Below are 26,526 nucleotides of genomic sequence, written 5' to 3'. Positions count from 1 at the left end.
ATTCTGTGATCAATTTGTATGTACCTGTTTCAACAGAACATATTCAGCCTGTATTAACAAATGACATCACGTTACATAAATATAGGATGAACGATTATTGACTTAGTTACCTGCGGTATACCTAGTTATTATCGATTCAATCTAATAATTACCTGGATTAAATATAATAATATCATAGTTATACGCTTCGTCAAAAAAAAAAAAACCAAACAAAAAAAAACATTCACGTTGGTTACCCATGACTACTCTTTTCCCATTATATCATAGGGTCTCGCATGGTTTCGATTCTCTAGCTGGTTGTACGTGACAAGGAGTAGTCGTTCGGATGGGACGAAAAACCGAGGTCCCGTGTACACATTCGCGTACACGTAAAAGATCCCTTGGCAGTTGGAATTCGATATAAGAGTAGGCCGTAGTGCCGCTGTCCGGGCAAAATTTCCCTCATAGCACACTGTATGGCGTATGCCCGTCTTCATTAGCCCAGTTCGGAGCAAAACAGTAAGACGTTAAACCCCATTTCATTTCATTTCATTTAGCCAGGTTGGTGCACCATGAATTACCGTAAACCACATTTCGTTATATTCCTGCGTTACACCTAAAAAAAAACAAAACAATGTTTGATTTATATTACGTTATATCATTATGCCAAACTTCTTGTTAAATTTTCCAAACGTTTGGATCTAATGATGCATTGGAATTAGGTCTGGACAGTTTAGTCTGTTTCAAATCTGGATTGATACACAATTACTTAAGGTAATTTATGCCAAAAAAAACCAACAAAAAACAGGCGGGACGATTTACCCAATACTACCCAATACACCACAATATCAACACATACTACCCAATACTACAACACAATCTGATTAAAACACAGATCCTATTTCGTTTCGTTTTTATAGTTCAAAATTTCGTTTTACTTGTCTATATTACACTAGGATCTGGAAGAGTTGTTATTATTGACGTGTTGTGAATGGTGTGAGAGATTAGCCAATGAAACGGTCTGTTACGGCGAGCTTCTGGCGTGTTTTGTGCGGAACTGTTGGTAATCCACTGGTAACATCAATGCTGATTGGTTAATCAAATGTCTGATGTTATAGGGTGACAAGCCGCTCGTATAAACCTCTGGCGCGACCTATCGCTACAACCGGTCAGATCTTCATGTAGTGTAGGCAATCAAAAGTATAAAAAAACGAAACGAAATATAGATCTATATTTTAATTAGATTGTACTACAACATAATGATGCAAAATTTGCATATTACTTGAATAAATAGGTGGTGCCGAATGCCACCCCCTCCCACTCTCTTTTATAGTGCCCACACCCTTATTGGTTTGCGTCATATACTGACCACGGTCCTAGATTATAAATATGGAATAGACACACCCCGTATCTTGCACTCTGGGAGGGACTAATTACTAAATTTGACCAACAGACACATTCCATTCCTGACCATGAAGATGGCATATGACAAATGTGTTTATTAACCTTTAGTTCAATTCATGTAGATTTCTGTTGTTTCGGGTGTTATTTTGCTTGACTATACTATAAACAATTATTAGTCAAGGCCTGCTTGGATGTTAAGCGCCATTATGAATCAATTCAAATTAAAAAATGATCAATTATATCAACGTCATAAATGATAATACAATAAATAAAATGTTCGAATGTTATTGTTCTACAAGTGACCACTGTTCATAGCAAGAAATGAAATCTAATGGGGGCCGCAGTGGTTCAGTGGCAAAGCCGATGGCTCGCTAACCTGGAGATCAATGGTTCATGGTTTACCTGCTTGCATTCCCTTGTCAGTGGTGCAAGGCGGAGGATACCAAACGTATATTGTCTTTCGAACGCCATCGATTGTCAACTAAGCCAAATAGCGTTGGAAGGAGGGTGACACGGAGCTTGTCAAGTGCCGGGTACCCCCCGACCTCCCCACCCTAAGATGAAATAAAATACAAGAAGAAAAAAGAAGAAGAATTTATCATACATGTGGAGTGGGGGGGGGGGGGCGGAGGTGGGAGGGAGTAATAATGATGGTCTGCATCCAAAACAATCAAGAGTTACCTCCCTTTAAGGGAATAAAATAGTCATTAATTAGCAAAGCCAAATTTTAACATTTGGTGCTTGCCCAATGAGATTGACATGTAAAGATGATTTACATAATTATAAACCTACTAGTCACAAAACATATTATTACCCAAAACGAAATATGCTTATTGATCAAAAGATCAATTTGATTATTATAATTATGTATTATACAAATAAACACGCGTGCATACAACGGGGATAATATTTGTTATATTTGAGTAAGTTTAGCTGAGGAAATAACTATAATGTGACACTATAACGCCTTATATTACCATTTTTCAAACAGCTGTTGATGGTTTCGTACAATTACGCATTGATTATTCGATATGCGGAGCAGCTTAGAAAACACCTCGGTGTAAATATAGTAGGTTTTACTTTCCCGATTGCATTTCAATACCTTTATTTGAGTGTAGACATGTATGTATTAACCAGTATGTTCACGGATTGAAATAAGGTAAGTTTTAAATATGTTATATTTCTTAATGTTTCAAAAAGTTACGTTTAATTATATACAACTGAAATGTGAGTCATTCAGGTTTATTATTTGCGTAAGATTTGGAATTGTTTTATTCATATCAACTTTCGAATATTAAATGAGTTGTATTAACGAAAACCTTAATTCTAAAACTTCAATTAATTTTTAATTGTTGCCCTTGAATTATTTTTTTTTTATTTTTTTTTTGGGGGGGGGAGGGAACCTTTATTGGGATTTATTGGGATTTTCCGGGGTGGTTCCCCCTTGTCAGTGTTGCAGGACCGAGGGGACAACGTATAGTCGTTCGAATGGGACAAAAATCGAGGTCACGTGTATATATTGGCGTGGACGTAAAAGATCCCTTGTATACCCGTCTTCATTAGCCCAGTCGGGGCAGTACAGTTGGACGTTAAACCCCTTTTCATTTCATTTCATTTATAAAAGCGGCATTGAAAAGTTAAGTGTTTTCAGGGCTGTGGTTTTATAGGTTTCAGTAGCGACAAATTGCAGTAACGATTAATATCTAATCTATCTTTTCAGTGAAAGGTGTAACAGATGAAAAGACCAATATGAAAACTAAAACGATTGTCACCTGTATTTTGGTGTGGGCGGTTTGTTTAATAATATACCAAGTAGTACGCATGCATATAGTACCATACACAAAAGGCTTACAAAGACGGGGAGATAACCTAATGCTAGGTAAACGTTTCATGTTTATGAGAAGTAAAAAAAAATATAAAGACCTCTTTGATTTCGGCAAAAATAGAGTATTGAAGTGGTGGGGTGTTTTTTTTTTGGGGGGGGGGGGTATTCGATTTTTTTGGTTTTGGTGCGAACATTAATGATGGTTTCATTTTTAGCCACCTGCTTCAACACAGTAGGGGGGTTGCATGGCCGAATGGTTAGCATGTGCGCGCTGTATCATAAAGCCTGTCATTATTAGTCAACTGGCGTGGTTTCGAATCCCCGGTTGTACGTGACAAGGAGTAGGGTCGCCTGTCCAACGTCGCGGGTTTTCTCCGGGTCCTCCCACTGCTAAAGACCCCTATGCGCAAGCGAATTATTGAAATAAAATTGAACCATATGTTAGTCCCGAAATGACCTAGTTTGTGTCGAGTGGACGTTAAACCCCATTCTCTCTCTCTCTCTCTCTCTCTCTCTCTCTCTCTCAACACAGTAAGATACGATTGATTACATCTCACAATGGCTGTAGACAATTGTGAAAGACGACATGTTTGTTTCTATAAAGATATCGACCAAGATCAAAGGGGTTATTTTAAGCTAGCTATATTATATTGTATGTATACATTGTTCAAAATATTCAACTCTTGTTATGTCCCGATGCAGCATTTTAGCTCTATAGAAATCAATTGCAAACTAAAATATTGATTGGCCAAGAAAGTTCATTCAGGTGTTCCCCCTTGTCAGTGATGCAGGACGGAGGGCTGACAAGGACAGCTGTCTAGTCGTTCGGATGGGACGAAAAACCGAGGTCCCGTGTACACATTGGCGTGCACGTAAAAGATCCCTTGGCAGTTGGAATTCGATATAAGTGTAGGAAGTAGTGCCAGCGTGACGGCAAAATTTCCCTCATAGCACACTGTATGGCGTATGCCCGTCTTCATTAGCCCATTTCGGAGCAAAACAGTAGGACTTTAAACACCATTTCATTTATTAGATTATTATCTTCTCGTTTTCTCTAATATATGAATATTTAGTTTCAGAGCAAGAGGGTGGAATAATCACAGGTGACGCAGAGGGAAAAAACAAAATTCACCGGATATTTTGCATCATTTTTACTATTCCCAAAAATATAATGAAAGCTTTAGCTGTGAAAAATACGTGGGCTAAAAGATGCGACAAATACCTGTTCTTTAGTAATACGACCAATGCATCATTACCAATGGCCGCCTTAAATATGACGGAAGGTCGAGAGTTTCTACCGAGAAAAAGTAGATTAGCCTTTGAATACGCTTATGAGCATTACGGCTCGGATTTTGACTGGTTCCTGAAAGCAGACGATGATACTTATGTGATAGTGGAAAACTTACGTCATCATTTAAAACAATTTAACCCGGATGAACCTGTTTATGTTGGGAAAAAGTTCTCTACGCATCACAATCATACCCATTATATGAGCGGCGGGGCGGGTTATATTTTTAGCCGTACTGCCGTAAAATCGATGGTTTCCGAATGTTTCCTAAAATACAGTAATTATTTTCGTGGTGGTATGGAAGACATAGCTGTGGGACAGTGTGCGAAAATGTTTCATTATAATATGGTGAACGTATCCACGGACGCCTTGGACAGGGAAAAATTTCATAGTCTACATCCGGGTAATTATCTGGATGCTGATGTGCCCGAATGGTTATACAGATTTTCGTTCTCTAAAGTAAGAACGGTAAGTTGCGTATTTGATCTTTTTCGAACTAAGATTCAGATAACATCCCGAGTGAGGTGGTCTAAGCATGGATCTTAAAATACATCTATTATAAGGTCCGTGGTCTAACGACTGAGCTGTAGATGCACGTCACGGGTTCGACCCAAGGTTTATAACATCCCGAGTGAGGTAGTCTAAGCATGGATCTTAAAATACATCTATTATAAGGTCCATGGTCTAACGAGTGACGGGTTCGACCCAAGGTTTATACTTGACAAGAAATTTGATCGCTTGCCTAATCTCGTGGGTTTTTCCTTGTATCAATTATACAATATATTAGTCTACGGCAATATACACTTGTCTTTACCCGAACGCCCCCCCCCCCCCACACACACACACACGTACGTCCTGCACCACTGACAAGTGGAAATCAGACTGTTTAATTAGACAGCACCATACTCATTCCTACTAAACTTACGCTGAACGTCTACAGACACTAAGCTAGTTGACCGACATTTTCATTCCTAAATCGCAGATTTTAGTCGAAAACATTTAATTTAGTCTGTTCGTGTATAACAGATGTGAACCGGCGTAGGGCCGCATTACAAAACAATATACTAATTGTTGGATATGGCGACCATTTACGGCAGAGGTCTATTCTCGAAATAGGGAGGTTGGATGGCCGAATGGTTATCATAAGTTCTGTCATTGAGTGAACTGGTGTGGTTTCGAATCCCTGGTTGTACGTGACAAGGAGTAGGTTCGCCTGTCCAACCTCGTGGGTTTTCTCCGGGTCCTCCGGTTTCCTCCCACTGCTAAAGACCCCTACGCGCAAGCGACTTATTGAAATAAAATTGAACTATATGTTAGTCCCGAAATGACCTAGTTTGTGGCGAGTGGACGTTACCCTCTCTCTCTCTCTCTCTCTCTCTCTCCCTCTCTCTCTCTCTTCTCGAAATAGAGTATCGTTTTCTGTGTACAGAATGATACCCATTAAGACACACTGGCTTCCCAAACGATGAGGATGTTTGGTTATAATAAAGACGATGGGCCACGGATCAGTGAGTAAGATGCCGACTCACTGAATAGGTGGTCTGGGGTTCGGTGCCGGTGTTGGTCAAGATTATCCAGGGTGTTTTCCATAGAGGCGCAGGAGGGGGAGGGGCTGTTAAAGGAAGCGCGTCTAGAACCCTTGTCAATCGATGTCCTGGGAAAATGCCCCTCATATCACAGCACACTGTACATGTGTATGGCGTATGTCTCATTTAGCGCGATTTGTGCAGGACTGTAGTCACCTTGATTAGTCCAGATGTTTTCCTCTTTGACAACTCGATACCCGCTTTCGCTTAGTACACACTAAACATTTAAGCCATGGCATGGTAGGCTACATAATATTCAATACCGTACGCAATGGTCCTAGATAGATATAATAATAACCAACACAAGCCAAGAAAATGTTTAAATGTACTAAGAATGCAACAGATGGCGATGTTGAACAGCCATCTAGCAGAAATTTTATTAGAAAACGAAGAAAAAGCAAAAAGCAAAGAAACAAATCAATTCTCAGCATCTATGAAACAGGTGCACCAAATAATGGGGTAACATTTGCCATGAACAAGGAACCGTACGAAATCAGGTATTGGATAAAGCTGTGGCATAAAATAATTTTAAAAAAGCCAGAGACACAAAGAGTGGAAATACGATTTCTATCTAGATGAGGCGTTTGAAAAAAAACTCTTTTTAAAACTTTAGTCTTTGTCGCGTCCACAGGGGGTATAACTCTGGAATGGAAGGCCAAATATCGATAGAGTCTGTCCTCTCTTGACCACAATACTTCACATCAAATTTGAAAAGATCCGTCAAAAACTCTAGCCTCTATCGCGCCCATAAGCCATTTGTTGATGGACGGACCGACGCACGGACGGTCAGAATGACGACATAATAGTAATACGCCCACTCTGAAATATGTACATATAATAAGTATTTAATGCAATCTGGTTTAAACACAGATCCTATTTCGTTTCGTTTTTATAGTTCAAAATTTCGTTTTACTTGTCTTTACTACACTTGGATCTGGAAGAGTTGTTATTTAACTCGTGTTCTGAATGGTGTCAGGGATACCCCAATGAAACGGTCTGTTACGGCAAGCTTTAGTCGTGTTTTTCACGGAACTGTGGGTAATCCACTAGTAACATCACTGCTGATTGGTTAATCAAATGTCTGACGTCATAGGGTCATAAGTAGGTCTTTTGACCCCTGACGTGACCTATCGCTATAACTTGTCAGATCTTCGTGTAGTGTAGGCCATCGAAAGTATAAAAAAAACGAAACGAAATATAGATCTGTATTTAAATCAGATTGTATTTAATGTGACCCTCCAATTCATATACGTTGTTGTCTTTCTTTTTATTTCAGGGATTTGATTGTTGCAGTAATGAAACTATCTCATTCCATTATGTCTCACCTAAGGAAATCTATCTTATAGATTTATTTTTATATCATATTCAAATTGCTAAAACTTAATATCAATACTTATTTTATTGTATGCCTATCACGTATGTAGATTTTATAAAATATTAAAGAAAAATAAAAAGACAATCTATATTGTGGCCATCACTGTATAAAGTTGGTTAATACAGTCGCTAGTGGAAAAGGGCCCTTATTCACGAAAACTTAAACTAAGATACAATCGAAATTTTAAGAAATACTGCAACTTCATTGGATATATGCAAATTGATTTTACTGGTCAGCCAATCGAATTGCAGTATTTCTTAAAATTTCGATTGTATCTTAGTTTAAGTTTTCGTGAATAAGGGCCCTGGTATTATCGCTTTGGAGATTTTCACCGGTTGGCACTCAAATCAGTTTCGGTTTGTAGTGTTTTGATAATGCTTAGTTGAGATATAGTTGTTTTAACTTCAATTTACGTTTTTCTTGGCAAGAGTGATAACACCTCATTAAACCTATAAATGATGCCTGAAGCATTGGACGAAACACTAATCGCTATATATTTCAGGTCAGCTTATATATCCGTTGTTTGTTTGTTTGTTTTTTTTTTGGGGGGGGGGGGTACCCTTCCTTTTCTGGGAATAAAATATTGTTTATTATTAAAATAAAAAGGATGGCACTGTCTCCCTAACTAATGCAATGAAATGAAATAGGGTTTAACGTCCCACTGTTCTGCTCCGACTGGTCTAATAAAGATGTCATACATGTCATGCTTAGAGGGGAATTTTGCCCGGCCAGCATCGCTACGGCATACTCTTATATAAAATTCCAACTTCCAATGGGCTTTTAGGTGCACGTCAATGTTTTTCTTCCCACCCGAATGTCTAGATAGCAGCCCTTGTCATTCCCACCGTCCTGCTTCACTGACAAAAACAAACCACACCAGAAAATCCCGATGAGCTTCCTCGGCCAACACCGCTAGCGAACCCGCGACATCAAGGCTGCAAGCTTCGAGCCAGCGTCTTACTCACTTAGCCACCGTGGCTCCTCCTGTGTTAAAACTTTTGGTTTAGACAAAACATGGCCTGTTATGTTTGTAAATATCAAAATGTATAATTTAATTCTAGAAAATGTGACTAGTAATATATTGCCAACAATCTGGGATGGACTTGTTTTAAATAAACAATGCTAAAACATCAAAGAGATGAAAATCCGAACATTCCTTAAAAAATTATTTATTTATCATCAAGAATTTGTTTATTTTCATATTACGCTTCCTGGGGCTACTTTCACTTTGCGCAATTAACATCTGGTTCTAAAATAAACTCTTGGAATATATGATATGACATGGACAAGTATGTAATAACTACTTGAGTTGTGGTGTATATACAAGCATGTTACTAGCACTGGCAGTGTATATCTGTTACTATTACACCAAACAGACAAGCACCCCCGCCAGTGTGTAGGTCTGTTACCATTTTTGGCCCAACATAATGAACAGGCGCTGATGCTATCGTATCAGATTTATACGGTTATAGCCACTGTGCTCGTAAAGGATGGTAGGTATAGATAGATATATGACTTACTTATACTAGGTCAGGACGAGATATATGACGTGGGTGTTAGACGATCAACCATTTGGATTATATATATACTATACAACAGGTAAGTATTTAAAAGTCTTTAATTTTTTTCATATTATTTCACAGGGTTTGTCTACCTGGTGCCACGCCCCATTATTAGTAGTTTAGTAAAATATCGAAAATGTTAAATGTTCGTGTAAGGTACTGTACTTTGTTATATTAGTGATTTAGTAATGAGAGGTCCCCACCGTCTTGCGATACGTTACGATAGGATTGTCCTTATTGAGTCCACATTTTTTTATATCACATTTAAAGGGTTTATGGGGTTTGTTTACCTGGTGCCACGCCCCATTATCAGAAGTTTAGTAAAATATCGAAGGTACTGTGTGTTTGTTATTTTATTAATTTAGTAATGCCTGGTTCCAACTGTCTTGCTTTGCGTTACGATATAGGATTGTTTCTATTGAGTCCACATCTACATCAGCTGGTACGTTCGGATACGTTTCGGTACGATTAACACGATTTGTACGACTGACCACAATATATAATAAGACCTGATAGGATTATCATAATTACTCCACGATTAAAACCACGATTTCAATCGTAGCGCGAATCGTGATAGCGGGAACTTAGCATTAGTAATTTAGTAAAATATCAGAATTGTTAAATGCAGAACATGTTTTATACCCTGTCTAGAACACCCTATGTCACTTCTCCTTCAGTTGGAAGAATATATAACTATCAATTATTGTTCTACTTTTGTGCTATAATCAAGAGAAAGAAATAGGGTTTAACGTCCACTCGACACAAACTGGATCATTTTGGGACTCAACATATGGTTCCATTTTATTTTATTTCAATTATAATTCGCTTGAGCGTAGGGGTCAATAGCAGTGGGGGGGGGGGGGAACCGGAGGACCCACGAGGTTTGGAGTGTTATAATCAAGGGAATTTCAGGTGTGTCCACCAATGTTACGTAGAAAGAGAGGCGGATAGAGAGAGAGAGAGAGAGAGAGAGCGACAGAGAGAGAGAGAGAAATGGGGTTTAACGTCCACTCGACACAAACTAGGTCATTTCAGGACTAGCGTATGGTTTGATTTTATTTTAATGATTCGCTTGCGCGTAGGGGTCTTTAGCAGTGGGAGGAAACCGGACAGGCGATCCTACTCCCTGTCACGTACTACCCAGGAATCGAAACCACGCCAGTTGACTCAATGACAGACTTTATGATACAGCGCGCACGTGATAACCCCCCCCCCCCCCAATCACGTTACGTTATGATTATATTCATTTACTATATATTCAACATTTGGAAATCTTGAGGAATGTATTAAAAAAAATCCGTTTTCAATTACACGTTTTGGTGCATGTTATTGACGATTCAAGTAACACCCGAGAATGTTTAGTCATCATGTTTAAAGTCACGTATAAAACTGAATAGATATATCGAACCCTGTTGCGCCAATTTCTACATAATCATAACACACAGTGCTAAATGATAATCCAGTTCAGTTTTTCGTCATAGGTCGCTGAGATGTAAATAAGGTTAGGGCGAGATTGTAGGTTAGGTTTAAGAATTTTGGGGAGAGGTTAAGTCTCCACATAAGCACTGACCTAGGATGATGAAAAATTAGTTCTGATATTTCCTAGTTTTATTAAAAATACATGCAATATATTAGATTTATATACAAAGTTGATTTCTCTCTCTTTTTTCTTTTCTACACACCCCATACAATCACACAGCACCCAGACATCCACAACCACAATTAAAACAGAGACAGAGAAATGGGGTTTAACGTCCACTCGACAAAAACTAGGTCATTTCGGGACTAACATATGGTTTAATTTTTTTTATTTCAATAATTCGCTTGCGCGTAGGGGTCTTTAGCAGTGGGAGGAAACCGGAGGACCCGGAGAAAACCCACGAGGTTGGACAGGCGACCCTACTCCTTGTCACGTACAACCGGGGAATCGAAACCCCGCCAGTTGACTCAATGACAGACCGTATGATACAGCGCGCGCGTGCTAACGCATCGGTCACCCCCCCCCCCCCCCGATATACTAGAGAATCTTCTATGAAACAGATGGTAATCAAAGTTTTTACCACTCACGAACCCCTTGGGACAGGGTACAACTCCCAGCAGACCCGACATCTGTATTCAGATTTTCCATATTATGCCTTGTAGTGTTGTGTTGGGGTGTTTACTCCTGGATTGTCCTGGACTGGTTTAATTTATTTAGAGTCCATCAAACATACATCCATATTGAAGTTTCACCCAATCCCAGAATGCTCTAGGGCTAAGGCCTTTTATTAACAAGGAAAACAACTCTATATACCTTTATGGTTTTAAGAAGGCTTCAGACCACATTTAACTAATTAGTATTAATCTACATTTGTTAAAGTAGAATAGTGAGCAAGTAATAGGGGATATATATGACACTAGCCTGTGTCACGACTTTTCAACACAATCGTTGTAAAAAAAACCCTAAACTGGGCCATCTTACTCTGAAAAGTTAAATTATGAAAAAATAAGCATGAAACGACATTTTTTTTTTAAATGAAATGGTGTTTAACGTCCTTCATATCTCCATCGACTGGGCTAATGAAGATGGACATACGCCATACAGTTTACTATTTGGACAGGACACAAACTCCTCGCAGTGTTTCGTTTGATTAGAGTTAAACCCACTTAACACTGCTGTAATGGAAGCAAATTTCTGTTCCAAATTATGACTGGTCAATAGTCCGATTAACAACTAATATCTAACTGCGTAACAATATCATTACGCTTTAAACAGAGCTGTAAATTTGACTAAATATGTTTACATAACGTTACGTCATAAGCGAGGTCAAGCTTTATTTTAAAGATATAAATGGTGATGTAAGAAATGAAAACCAACCAATTTGGGCGAATTAAATAATTATATTCCAGGGGGCAGTTTCACAAAGCAACTTACGATGAAAAATTTGCGTAAGTTTATCGTAACGTAAACTTACGTAAAAATCGCGTTTCACTAAAATTCTTAACTTACGAAATTCGTAACTTTTATCGTAAAGTCTACGGCAACTCTCACCATGTCGTAAGTTGGAATTTTTTTCGTATCTTTGACAAAATGGCCGCCTTGTTACTTTATGTGAATCGGCAACTTCGACGAGAGAGAATATTCAGGGATAGATTAAACCCTCTCGACACCCATACAGATGAGGAGTTAGTTTCGCGGTACAGACTTGATCGGACCAGTATATTACATCTTATTAACTGTATTATTATTATTAATGATGATATCGAAACCGCAACTTACCGATCGAAATCCCTGTCATCACCTGTACAAGTCCTGATTGCATTACGATACTATGCCACAGGTAGCTTCCAAAAACTCATTGCTGATGCAAATGGGATGAGTGTACCATCAGTGTCTAGACTAATTTATCGTGTTTCACGAGCAATAACAACCTGTGTTGACGATAAATTATCAATAAATTTCCCCTATTCCATGGAAGATATCAATTCTACAAAGGAATGTTTTCACCAAATAGCAGGCTTCCCAAATGTAGTGGGAACGATTGATGGTACACAAGTTGCCATCATAGCACCATCGGGAGAAAATGAGCCGATGTTCGTCTGCAGGAAAGGGTTTCATTCCATTAATGTTCAAGCAACAGCTGATTCTAAACTCAGGTAAACGTACGAATTATCGTTTTGTTTTAACTTTAAGCTTCAACATGACACGCGATCCGATAAGGGGAAAGCGATAAGGGGACTCGTCGTAAAATTACATAGTTCACTGCATAGTTCCTTTCAGAATCCCATAATTCTGTTCAACCCCCTCAATTAAAACACCGAGAGCTGCCGGGTTCCAATTTTGTTTTCGCCTTTTTGGTTCCATTTCGGCTTTTGGCAGACTTACAGACGACGTATGGTACTATGTCACGCGCTATGACGTAGCAAACAAAAACAAGTAAACAACAGGCATGAAAATAGCATTTTATTCATAAATACATCGCTAAATCTTAGCGTATATATAAGGAATATATCATTTCGTCGTTTATGTTACAAAAGGTAAGGATCAAATCAAACATAACGGCTATAATGCCGACATTGTCAACATCCAGTCCGTGGGAATGTTTACAGAAGTGTGAATGAAGTGACGCAACATGACGTCACGACCATTCGTGACGTATTTACGAAAAAAGATACGAGAAAAAGTTAAGAAAAAACTTACGCTGGCCTTTGTGAAACCGGCGTAAATAATTCGTATCTTTTTCGTAAGTTTTTCTTAACGTAGTTTTTTTTCTTAAAGTTACGAACTTTTGTGAAACTGCCCCCAGGTCTTTGAAGCTTGATAATTTATTACGAAGCGAACTAAATAATTATATTCCAGGGGGCAGTTTCACAAAAGTTCGTAACTTTAAGAAAAAAAAATACGTTAAGAAAAACTTACGAAAAAGATACGAATTATTTACGCCGGTTTCACAAAGGCCGGCGTAAGTTTTTTCTTAACTTTTTCTCGTATCTTTTTTCGTAAATACGTCACGAATGGTCGTGACGTCATGTTGCGTCACTTCATTCACACTTCTGTAAACATTCCCACGGACTGAATGTTGACAATGTCGGCATTATAGCCGTTATGTTTGATTTGATCCTTACCTTTTGAAACATAAACGACGAAATGATATATTCCTTATATATACGTTAAGATTTAGCGGTGTATTTATGAATAAAATGCTATTTTCATACCTGTTGTTTACTTGTTTTTGTTTGCTACGTCATAGCGCGTGACATAGTACCATACGTCGTCTGTAAGTCAGCCAAAAGCCGAAATGGAACCAAAAAGGCGAAAACAAAATTGGAACCCGGCAGCTCCCGGTGTTTTAATTGAGGGGGTTGAAAAGAATTATGGGATTCTGAAGGAACTATGCAGTGAACTATGTAATTTTACGACGAGTCCCTTATCGCTTTCCCCTTATCGCGTGTCATGTTGAAGCTTAAAGTTAAAACAAGACGATAATTCGTACGTTTACCTGAGTTTAGAATCAGCTGTTGCTTGAACATTAATGGAATGAAACCCTTTCCTGCAGACGAACATCGGCTCATTTTCTCCCGATGGTGCTATGATGGCAACTTGTGTACCATCAATCGTTCCCACTACATTTGGGAAGCCTGCTATTTGGTGAAAACCTTCCTTTGTAGAATTGATATCTTCCATGGAATAGGGGAAATTTATTGATAATTTATCGTCAACACAGGTTGTTATTGCTCGTGAAACACGATAATTTACTCTAGACACTGATGGTACACTCATCCCATGTGCATCAGCAATGAGTTTTTGGAAGCTACCTGTGGCATAGTATCGTAATGCAATCAGGACTTGTACAGGTGATGACAAGGATTTCGATCGGTAAGTTGCGGTTTCGATATCATCATTATTAATAATAATACAGTTAATAAGATGTAATATACTGGTCCGGTCAAGTCTGTACCGCGAAACTAACTCCTCATCTGTATGGGTGTCGAGAGGGTTTAATCTATCCCAGAATATTCTCTCTCGTCGAAGTTGCCGATCCGCATAAAGTAACAAGGCGGCCATTTTGTCAAAGATACGAAAAAAATTCCAACTTACGACAAGGTGAGAGTTGCCGTAGACTTTACGATAAAAGTTACGAATTTCGTAAGTTAAGAATTTTAGTGAAACGCGATTTTTACGTAAGTTTACGTTACGATAAACTTACGCAAATTTTTCATCGTAAGTTGCTTTGTGAAACTGCACCCAGGTCTTTAAAGCTTGATAATTGCAAATATAACTGTTTATTTCTATGTTTATTGATTTCGGTATAGTGCCCGTTATTACATCTTTGATCTATATTCAATGGCTCTTTACATGGACATTATATATACACACACAATATATATATAAAGTCTGAACAAACCAATTAGTAATTACTGGATATGACATTCAACATATACCACTGTAGATTTAGATAGCAATTCAAAGTTGGTTTAAACAATATTTTATTTCTATTATAACATGATTATTTAAAATACTCATATTGTAGATCTGAAAACAAGCCATAGCTTAGATGTATATAAATTCATCTCCATGTAAATTGTACATTTTAATAACATTGCTAAATAAATGTACAAATTTCAAAGGTATAATATCTTACATTTTTTACAAATAAATAAATAAATCATCTTCATGGGCATCATCATCATCATCATCATCATCGTTTAACAACAATCACCACCCCTTGCCAATTCAAAGTTCTAAACACTATGCTAACTTGATTTGGTTCCCATGAATTAAGCCAGAACAGTGTCTTACGTTGAATGCCAGAATATAATGATCTAATAAACTTTAAACTTCCAACAATTTGTCTGGTCTCGAAGGTGTTTTTGACTCATCCTCAACAGTTGGCAAACAGCGAATTAGAAAACGTTATGTATTATATAAATATAGCTAAGCCTGTTCATAATGGACAAACCTTTATCTCATCAATATATTTAAATATTATAGTTGGTTAGTCTTTGAAGCTCTACGTAGGTCTTTTCCACGATTGAAGGTGGTAAGAAATAGCATCGATCCGATTACCGCTCTCTCTCTCTCTCTCTCTCTCTCTCTCTCTCTCTCATCCTGACACACGTGAATTTTGCGCCAAAAATCTTTTTTTTTCATGAAACCCCAATCTCAATTTAAATTATTTAATAGTGGCTGCACATTATCCTTACCAATACTTACTGACCATAGAGCGTCCATGATAAGATTTAATAATGGTTGCACACTATTATTGTACCAACAATTACAGACCATAGAGCGTCCATGATAAGATTTAATAATGGTTGCACACTATTATTGTACCAACAATTACAGACCATAGAGCGTCCATGATAAGATTTAATAGTGGCAGCACACTATTCTTACCAATAATTACTAAGATGATTGACCATAGAGCGTCCACGATAAGATTTTAATAGTGGCTGCACACTATTACTAAGATGATTGACTATAGAGCGTCCATGATAAGATATAAAGAGATTTGTAGTAAATAACAAGTAAATATAAGTTACTATAACAAGTTGAATCAACCCTTATTAAAGAGATAGATGGTTGTTGTAGTAAGTAAATACCATGGTGTATATAAATGTGTGAATCAACCCTTAATACAAGATAACACATCTGGTAACCATATTGTTTTATTGGTTAGACAGTAACATGATAGATAGTAGAATCGACAGTCAGGTCTAGAGTCATTATGTAACAGATCTATCGACAAGTTCACAAAGCAAGAGTGAGAGAGAGAGAGAGACAGAGAGAGAGAGAGAGATAAATGGGGTTTAATGTCCACCCGACACAAACTAGGTCATTTCGGGACTAACATATGGTTTTAATTTTATTTCAATAATTCGTTTGCGCGTAGGGGTCTTTAGCAGTGGGAGGAAACGGGAGGACCCGGAGAAAACCCACGAGGTTGGACAGGCGACCCTACTCCTTGTCATGTATAACCGAGGATTTGAAACCACGCCAATTGACTCAATGACAGACCTTATGATTACAGCGCGCACGTGCTAACCATTCAACCATTCGGCCATTCAACCCTCCAGTTCACAAAGCATTCTCAGACAAGAACTACTCAAAATTGTTTGCCTTATTTTAACTAAAATATAGCCCTTTATAAAACTTTGTTGTTTTAATGTATCAAATACATCAATAAGGAACTATGTGCAAAGTTTTGTGTTACTGGATCAAAATATTTCTCATAAATAGTGATTGGAAGTTGAATAAATTCTTAAATTAATTCTGAGAATGCTTCGTGAACTAGGGACCTGGGCCCTGTTTCTCGAAATCTTAACTAAAGGAGTAGGGTCGCCTGTCCAACCTCGTGGGTTTTCTCCGGGTCCTCCGGTTTCCTCCCACTGCTAAAGACCCCTACGCGCAAGCGAATTATGTAAATAAAATTAAACCATATGTTAGTCCCGAAATGACCTAGTTTGTATCGAGTGGACGTTAAACCCCATTTCTCTCTCTCTCTCTCTTAACTAAAGATAAAATCCAATTTTAGTAGATACTTCAATTTTGATTGGCTAAGCACTAAAATCAATCTAATATTATCCGATCAAATTACTAAAATTTGGATTTTATCTTAGTTAAAATTTCGTGAAACAGGCCCCTGGTCTAGAGTCATTATATAACAGGTCTATCGACAAGCAGTAACAACTGAGTAATTAAACCCACAGATACACCATTAAGGTTCACAAAGATTTGAAACTCAATTCAAAGTGAATCCAACTGTCGTTAACTGTGTGAACGTATCGTTGTCAATTAAAGACAGGTGACCTTGGAATCAGGGCCAGTGCAAACCCCTGTGTGAACGTATCGTAATCAATCACAGACAGGTGGCTAGGAATCAGGGCCAGTGCAAACCCCTTTTCTAGTTTTTAAAAACTCAAATCAAAATATGTTTGCTAAAATATAGTCAGAGTCCACCTACTAAATAAATACTGGCGTGGTTTCGATTCCCCGGTTGTACGTGACACGGAGTAGGGTCGGCTGTCTAACCTCGTGGGTTTTCTCCGAGTCCTCAGGTTTTCTCCCACTGGTAAAGACCCCCCTACGTGCAAGCAAATTATTAAACTACTAAGCGACGTTTCTGTAGTTTTAAACTCAGTAATTGTGTATCCTTTAAATTATACCTTGTGTTAATCATGCACATGTCTGTGCTTCCTGGGGAAGAACAGGAACATATTATATTAACGCAGATATTTGTGAAAACCAATCTGGGTGGTTCCAAATGAAAACAACATCATAAGTTCAAACTTTTCCCGTTTGACTTTTATCACTGAAAGTTCACATCCTGAAAACTAAAACCAAAAGAAGGTGGTTTCGTTTAAAAGTTTAAAAATAGAAATGATTGTACACCTATAACATTTAGGTGTAAACCTGTAGACAAACAAAAGATAGTATCGTGTCTCACATGGACAGATGTTTTTCTAAGAGAGGAACAAATAACAGGTTTTAATTGGTACTAAATATACATTTAAATACTCGTTAGGTATTCTATACGATGTTCTTCTTTCATTTCTCGATGATTTATTTACAGTGGCTATAAATCTATGTAAGCAAGAAAACCCTATTGTCATTAATTAGCCCTTAATCATACCCAGTGTTGCATATGTATTTCAGACAGACAGTATGTAAGGGCTAAATCTGCCTATTGCGGGTCTTTCTCTGGGCCTTAAATGTTATATAAATTATTAATTAGACATTAATTAACTTCCCAAGACCATAATCAACCCTCGATGCCATCGTATAGTTTAGATTTTCAACAGGTTTAAATCCAATGGCGGTTGGTGATTAACAGTCAAAAATGGATAATCGAGACTTTGTTTATTATCGTAACAATGGTAGGGATGACAATCGAGGCTACAGTGTTATTAAAATACGGATTTCTCTGCTAAGAGTGAAGCAATTTTACTAAAATTTCCAACATATTCCTTTTACATTATTCATGTTTAACTATTATAGCTATAACTGCCAGGTTAGCTAACCAACGTCGTACTCACTGAATCACAACTGCGCTACGGCCTACTCTTATATCGAATCCCAACTGTCAAGGTATCTTTTACGTTCACGCCAATGTGTACACGGAACATCGGTTTTTCGTCCCATCCTTATGACTAGACAGCTGTCCTTGTCAGCCCCCCTCTCCCCCCGTCATGCACCACTGACAAGTGGAAACCACGGCCGGAAAATCCCGATGAACAATCTCAGTCAACAGCGGGATCGAAACAGCAACCCCCAGACTAGCGAGCCAGCGTCTTACCCACTGATCCACAGCTGCAGTCTTAATCGTAAAGATCTGGGGCCTGTTTCATGAAATTTTAGTAGATACTTCAATTTTGATTGACTAAGCACTAAAATCAATCTAATATCATCCAATCAAATTCCTAAAATTTGGATTTTATACGAGTTAAAATTTCGTGAAACAGGGCCCTGACCCTTGACCTTTCTCTTAAAACCCGGTAATTAAATACAGGTGCTGCCACAAAACATTAAATACAAGTAGATAACATCAGTTTGAACTCAAGATAAATGTTGTGATATTACTATTTAGTTGTTATCATTTATATCACTTAGTCTGTAGATAAATTCAGACCTCCTCGTGTTAATTTACCTGTATGCCAATATAGTATGTTGATCATTTACCGTTTACCGTGTGAATCTGAGAGAGAGAGAGAGAGAGAGAGAGAGAGAGAGAGATATGAAATGAAATGAAATGGGGTTTAACGTCCTACTGTTCTGCTCAGAAGTGGGCTAATGAAGACGGGCATACGTCATACAGTGTGCTATGAGGGAAATGTTGCCCGGACAGCGGCACTACGGCCTACTCTTATATCGAATTCCAACTGTCAAGGGATCTTTTACGTGCACGTCAATGTGTACACGGGACCTCGGTTTTTCGTCCCATCCGAACGACTAGACAGCTGTCCTTGTCAGGCCCTCCGTCCTGCATCACTGACAAGGGGGAACCACGCCGGAAAATCTGGATGAACTTTCTCGGCCAAATCTGGATGAACACCCGACCTCCACGCTAGCGAACCAGAATCTTACCCACTTAGCCACGTGATCCCCGGAGAGAGAGAGAGAGAGAGAGAGAGAGTGGGTTGAACGGCCACTCGGTCCACTCGACACAAACTAGGTTATTTCGTTCAGGACTAACATATGGTTAAACTTTATTTCATTAAATCGTTTGCGCGTAGGGGTCTTTAGCTGTGGGGGGAAACCGAGGGACGCCGAGAAAACAACGGATGTGAAACTCAAGCCACGTTATTGACTTTGAAAAAAAAAGTAATTCAGCTCGTCTGTGATACCCCAAGGGTACCATATGGATGCCACAAGGATACGAAGACTTCTATTCTTTACATACGTTATAAATAAATCTATTTGAATGGTATTTCTGATCGTCTGCTTGTCATCAAAAATAGCAGGAATATTTTCACAAGATATGGTCAAAGATTCCATATGTTGGAAATAGTATAAATGACATTTCGGCCAACATTGAAAATCGACCCCCGGACCCCCGTGACTTCTTGTGCATGAGACTCTTTGAAGACCAATGTAAACGTTCATATTGACAGATTTATCGCTGCACCCATGAAGTAATTTTATAGTTAGATTACGGCAAATCGAAATAGTTTTTTAAAGCGCCATGGCCCCTTTAACATATTGTGAAATGAAATAAGTTTTAACGCTTTACATTTCTTCATCAACCGATGAAGAAATGGTTAGCATGCTGTGAAAGTGATAAAGATATAGTCTACAAATTGTTTAAACAATCATTCACGATTCAGATTCGTTGATTCACAAATGATTCAGGGGTTACATGATTAACCTGTGAGGTATGAATGTAGATATAAATTGGCACTGTAAAATACGAGTAACGTACTGGGAATGTGTTTATCAGTTAATTACTGTAAACAAATACAGTGGGATGTACGAAATGAAAGGAAATATAATAGGGTTTAACGTCCTACTGTTCTGCTCCGAACTGGGCTAATGAAGACGGGCATACGCCATACAGTGTACTATGAGTGAAATTTTGGCCGGAGAGCGGCACTACGGCCTACTCTTATATCGAATTCCAACTGTCAAGGGATCTTTTACGTGCACGCCAATGTGTACACGGGACCTCGGTTTTTCGTCCTATCCGAACGACTAGACAGCTTTCCTTGTCAGCCCCTCTTTCCTGCATCACGCCAATGTGTACAAGCGGACCTCGGTTTTTCGTCCCCTAGACAGCTGTCCTTGTGGGATGTACTAGAAATAAAATGAAATGGGTTTAATGTCCTACTTTTCTGCACCGACTGGGCCAATGAAAACGGGCATACGCAAATACGCAGAACATGTCCCGTATCGCTGGCAAGGGGGAACCACGCTGGGAAATCCCGGGGGAATTTCTCGGCCAAAACTTAGATCTAACCTTGACCTTGGACACCCCCCCCCCCTAGTTAATGAGCCAGTGCATTACTCACTGAATCACCGCTACTTTCAGTTATCATAGAAAATATGATATATTTTTGAAATCGTTTTAATCCTCAAATAAAGGCCTTTGGTTAGATTAGATAAGGGGGGACAGTTTTCTGTATAATAGTTAATTAATAGATAATGAAAAGAGAATATGCTGAAAATTTCAGTGAAAACTACTTCACTCTGAGCCTAGATCTCCGAGACTATTTTGTTGACAGTTTTCAGTGTAATAGTTAATTAATAGATAATGAATAGAGAATACTTCACTCTGAGTCTAGATCTCTGAGACTATTTCGTTAAAACTTCAAACACTCATAACTTCGTTCCATTTTTGAACTATCATAGCAAGAACGTCCAGCTCTTTATCTATAAATCTTACATAATGCATCTTTACCTTCAATGGCGAGTTTACTTTGTATTTTATGACAGCCTGATATTCAAATATTCATTATTATGTCTTCAATGCATGTCAGAAGTATTGTTTGACATTTACTGCGGGGCTATGATTAATGATTGACATGACCGAAACACATACAAGTTCATTGAAATAGACTTGAATTGTCCGCCATGAATTTCTATTGTATCTGTTAGGTGTGTTGTGTACGCATGTAGCGTTCATGAATCAGTACAAAAGTATATGTTTTATCACCGCATGCAGATTATCAGAGATATTCTATTCGTGTGTGCACGTGAGAGAAGACGATAGCTGTATAAATAGATAGGGTAGGTAGGCCTATATTTGTATTACATGCATGTAATAAGGTGATAAGCTAATACAGTTCCGGTCTCCTGCCCAACACGGGATATTCCGAGGTGGTTTCCCCTTATCAGTGGTGCAGGACTGCTGTCTAGTCGTTCGGGTGTGATGAAAACAACGAGGTCTCGTGTATACATTGGCGTGCACGTAAAAGATACTTTGGAAGTTGGAATTCGTATAAGAGTAAGCCAAAGTGCTGCTGTCCGGGCAAATTTTTCTCATAGACCACTGTATGACGTATGCCCGTCTTCATTAGCTCAGTTGGAGCAGAAGACTAAGGCGTCAAACACCGTTTCATTTCTTTTCATATTATGCCCGACACCCGCAACTTTTAATGTTTAAATTTAGAGAGGGTTGGATTTGGACTTGAAACACAGAAGGTCCTTGGTACAAGTTAACCTCAGCTGTTAATTTCTTTATATACAAGAAGTACGTATATATAGGTACAACAAAAATGGTGGCTATGTAAAATCTTAACAAAGCGAGAGATATATTGAATTACAAACCCCAATAGCAAATTCAGACAGAAGTTGGATATCTGGAGTTAATTAAGAAATTAGAAAACTATTGACCAATAGATAATAGAGGCCAGTCACGTGGTGTTATACATAATAGAGGTCAGGCACGTGCTATGATGTGCCATGTATGCTGCAACTTTAACTAAACGAACATTTGGATTCTGTATATAAGACCCTTAATAGCAGGCAGAGAGAGAGAGAGAGGGAGAGAGGGGGGGGGGAGCTTCTGGACTCACCGGAGCTCAGGCACTGGATTCGGCAGATATGTGGAATGGTTGCTTGGAAGGAGTTAGGGCCTAGCCTTTAGTAATGCATGGTGATTATGTGTTTTATTCTTGTTCCTGATGTAAATAAAGGTTTTATTTACAGCACAGGGGTCTGTTTCACGAAATTTTAACTAAGATAAAGTCCAAATTTTAGTAATTTGATTGGATAAAATATTAAATTGATTTAAGTGCTTAACCAATCAAAATTGAAGTATCTACTAAAATTTGGATTTTATCTTTATTTAAGATTTCGAGAAACAGTGCACTGATCTTCTGTTAACAGGAAGTTTATATCAGTGACGTATAAAACCGAATACCGTTGACGACGATGTTCAAAATGCTAATAACTAACCTGAAATGTCTCAGTGTGATACCCTTGGTGAGGATAGAACTATGATTGCGATTGTCGTATAATTGGCCCGAGATCGGAAGCACGAACCCAATTGTGTTTAGTATAAATCACCTAATAACACGACCATTTTGTGGCTGTGAATTATAATATGGTTCATGAAAGTTCATATAATAAGTTTGCTTGAATATTCACAATAACAACCCTCAAATGGCGCTTTCTTCAAGTATTTCAATTAATTGCGTCCAGGATTTTATTTCCCCGGAAGGTTTTGTAAATTTCCACTGCCCCGACTGGAGAAACCAGGCGGTACCACTGCACCTACGAACGCCAATTATGTAGTTTACTGAAAGACTTGGTAGATTTGCGACTCCCCATCCAGAAAATCCAGGCTCGACAACTGCACCTACGAACGACAATCACTTATACAAAGAGAGAGAGAGAAATGGGGTTTAACGTCCACTCGACACAAACTAGGTCATTTCGGGACTAACATGGTTTAATTTTATTTACATAATTCGCTTGCGCGTAGGGGTCTTGAGCAGTGAGAGGAAACCGGAGGACCCGGAGAAAACCCACGAGGTTGGACAGGCGACCCTACTCCTTGCCACGTAATCACTTATACCATGGACCTTTTAATATTATAATGTCCGTGCCTACACATAGTCTGTTTTGTTTCAACATTAATCAACATGTTTTTCCTTTGACTTTCGTCATTTCCGTTTTTTTAAATCTTCATTACGTATCTATCGTGGCAATGCTATCTGTGTTAAAATAATATTTGGAACGTGTTTAACCAGTTCTATCACATATGTGATAATGACTGACACCAATATTGTCCTTTAATCACGTTGTATATGATGTGTGTGTATATATTGTGATAATGACTGACACCAATGTTGTCCTTTAATCACCTTGTATTATGATGTATGTGTACATATTGTGATAATGACTGACACCAATATTATCCTTTAATCACGTTGTATGATGTATGTATATATTGTGATATTAACATGTGGTGTTGTTTTATTTCAGCATTAACCAGGTTTTATATGGTGTGTGTATAAACAGAGTGATATATTATCATGTGGTGTTATGTGACAGTTGTGTTAGTGTTAGTTATAACATCTATACCAGCACAACAACAAGACTATTTACCAACTGTATGGAATTTTAACCAATATCCTGATCCTGCCACGGATTATCTGAAATGTGGCAGACGCATGAAATCATCGGTCTGTGATCCCAATGGTATCATTACGAAATCTAAAGGTAAGATTATTTTCGGTTCCGGATTAAAGAGAGAGAGAGAGAGAGAGAGAGGGTTTAACGTCCACTCGATACAAACCATGTCATTTCGGGACTAACACACGGTTCAATTTTATTTCATTAATTCGCTTGCGCATAGGGGTCTTTAGCAGTGGGAAGAAATGGAGGACCCGGAGAAAACCCACAAGGTTGGACAGACGACCCTACTCCTTGTCACATACAACACTATGGATGAGATTATAAAAATACTTCCGAATCATAATTATTATCTACTATAGAAGTTTTTGTTCCCCAGCAGTGAGTCAGGCTGTTATTGCACCTGTTGTAATGTACCGTTACGTGTAGATGTGTCAATCAAAGTGTCAAATAAATGAAATAAAAACATCATCGTCATTGATAAACATAAATAACACGATGATAACACCGAGTTAACGTTTATAACTTTACATACATAACATGTGTTTATTTGCAAATGAGGCATTTTTTATGATGAATTGATATGGCAACACGCCTATAGTTTATCACCAGAGAGAGAGAGAGAGAGATTTAACGTCCACTCGACACAAACCGGGACTAACCTATGGTTCAATAATTCGCTTGCTGCGCGTAGGGGTCTTTAGCAGCGGCAGGAAACCGAAGGACCCGGAGAAACCTTACGATGTCAGACAGGCGACCTTACTCCTTGTCGCGTACAACGCCAGTTGAATCAATGCATTAACAATACGTCCATCCAACCCCCCAGTTTTTCACAAATACACTGTCGTAATATTTAAATTATTCATTAAGTAAACAAACTGGGGAGAGGGGTTTTACATAGACTAAGCCTGTTCCCCATTCAGATATCCTAAATAAAAATAAAATCTGTCCCAATAATTTTCGGTAGAATCATGTTTCTTTTTTATTAAGCTTTCATATTACATATGAAAGCTTATTGTTTCTGTTAAGATTATTATTGTTATTTTTTTTTTGTGTTTTGTCCACAAATCGGATTTCTCAGAATCTAACCATAGGATCGTTCTGAAACTTTTACCTATCCCCCCAAAAATGGGTGGTGGCTGTTGATTAAATATATTTTCAAAACGTTTTACGAATCCGAAATCACCGAATTTTACGAAGGAATGCATTTGACCTACAATGCTGTAACTCTGTGACTATTTGACCTATTTTACTAATTCTTTTTTCTTTGAGTATCTTGAAACATTTACTTCAAATCTGCAATTTCGGATTTTGGCATTTCGAAAATTCGTCGCTGTCATTTCGAACCGGAAGTTATTACCAATTTGACAACTTCTTTAATAGTTGTGCGATTTTCGTGAAATTTAGAATGTTAGTAGATCTTGCCAATGCGACTTCAATGATGTCCTTGAAAATTTTCTAAATTATCTCCCCTTGGTGAAATTAAGGATCAAAGTTTTCAAAAAAATCGACGAAATATAGGTCAGATTGCCCTGAAATTTTTTTTCTGTACTAGCTAAGACAGTACTGATGAGTACACAAAATATGGAGTTTGTCGAGCAAACCGGAAGTGCCACCATCTCAAAATGTGAAAAGTCCATACGGCTTTTGCAATATTTTACTTAAAGACATAAGAGTTACATTTTCTGAATGCTTGAAGGAAAGCCTAAAAATCTATCGGTTTAGAATTTTGATTTAGGTCAACTGATGGACACCATTTTGAAATGAAAATGAAAATTAGTGAAAAATCCACATTTATGGGCTTGAAAACATACACAATTGGTCGTGGCTTAGAGAATCTGTCTCCTATTACCGAAATTAATACATTTGAGGATAGCCTGGATCATGGTCAAATGTTTGGTATTTGAATATTTCAAAAATTCGAATTTCTCCTTTGATGTTTTCCGTGCCGACAAGGTTGTTTTCGAGTTTAGCTGGTTTTGATTTCGCGCATGCGCTACACAGGAACCAACGGTACCATGAGTACTAAATTCCGGCGAGCAACTTTTCACGTTGGTACCTAGGCACCCTGAAAATTTCAAGGTGATACCTGCATTCGTTCAAGTCGTTTGTTGTTGTCAAGTGGAATTTCGCCGTGACACCGGCACCGATTGTCCGAAAACCATGAAATTTGGACACAATACGCCCATTACCACCCCGGACTCTGTGCTTTACCCCCATTTTGATCCCATTAAAAAAAAAGAGTTTTAGCAAAAAAACGATTTTCGGAATTTAATATTGGTTTTAACCCTGTAATACCCAGACATGATATATTATTATAATCCCTATGAAATATTTTAATTATTTACTGCTATAATATGAATTATCACTTATTCCCCGTTAAATAAATATCGGTCACCTGGTGCCGCTGTACAACTTAAAGGACACTGGCCTCAAGTCAATTTACGGAGAG

General features: G+C 38.2%; 2 protein-coding genes across 2 annotated transcripts in view; both read left to right on the top strand.

Moving 5' to 3' along the window:
* Positions 1–2,391: 2,391 nt before the first annotated feature.
* Positions 2,392–7,543, top strand: LOC126812140 (glycoprotein-N-acetylgalactosamine 3-beta-galactosyltransferase 1). Its single transcript, XM_050538400.2, has 4 exons — positions 2,392–2,542; positions 3,104–3,262; positions 4,282–4,964; positions 7,359–7,543. The coding sequence occupies exons 2-4, from the start codon at positions 3,133–3,135 to the stop codon at positions 7,464–7,466; spliced, it is 921 nt and encodes a 306-aa protein (XP_050394357.1). The 5' UTR covers positions 2,392–2,542; positions 3,104–3,132; the 3' UTR covers positions 7,467–7,543.
* A 1,251-nt stretch (positions 7,544–8,794) lies between these two features.
* Positions 8,795–26,526, top strand: part of LOC126812157 (uncharacterized) — a 45,413-nt gene continuing 27,681 nt past the window's right edge. Inside the window, exons 1-2 of the mRNA XM_056099140.1 lie at positions 8,795–9,056; positions 23,925–24,161. Of these exons, the coding sequence (XP_055955115.1) occupies positions 23,975–24,161 (187 nt within the window). The 5' untranslated portion in view covers positions 8,795–9,056; positions 23,925–23,974. The remainder of the gene's footprint in view (positions 9,057–23,924; positions 24,162–26,526) is intronic.

Source organism: Patella vulgata, chromosome 2 (assembly GCF_932274485.2).
Source record: "Patella vulgata chromosome 2, xgPatVulg1.2, whole genome shotgun sequence".
In the NCBI taxonomy this organism is placed as follows: Eukaryota; Metazoa; Mollusca; class Gastropoda; family Patellidae; genus Patella; species Patella vulgata.
Note: the sequence above shows the minus strand (reverse complement) of the source record. Positions and strands in the feature narration are given on the sequence as shown.

What these genes read in the sequence shown, in the direction of transcription:
- LOC126812140 (XM_050538400.2), top strand. Translation starts at nt 3,133, where the DNA reads ATGAAAACTAAAACGATTGTCACCTGTATTTTGGTGTGGGCGGTTTGT. An exon ending in GGGAGATAACCTAATGCTAG is followed by an intron (nt 3,263 to 4,281) that starts GTAAACGTTTCA and finishes ATGAATATTTAG; the next exon opens with TTTCAGAGCAAGAGGGTGGA. An exon ending in CGTTCTCTAAAGTAAGAACG is followed by an intron (nt 4,965 to 7,358) that starts GTAAGTTGCGTA and finishes TTTTTATTTCAG; the next exon opens with GGATTTGATTGTTGCAGTAA.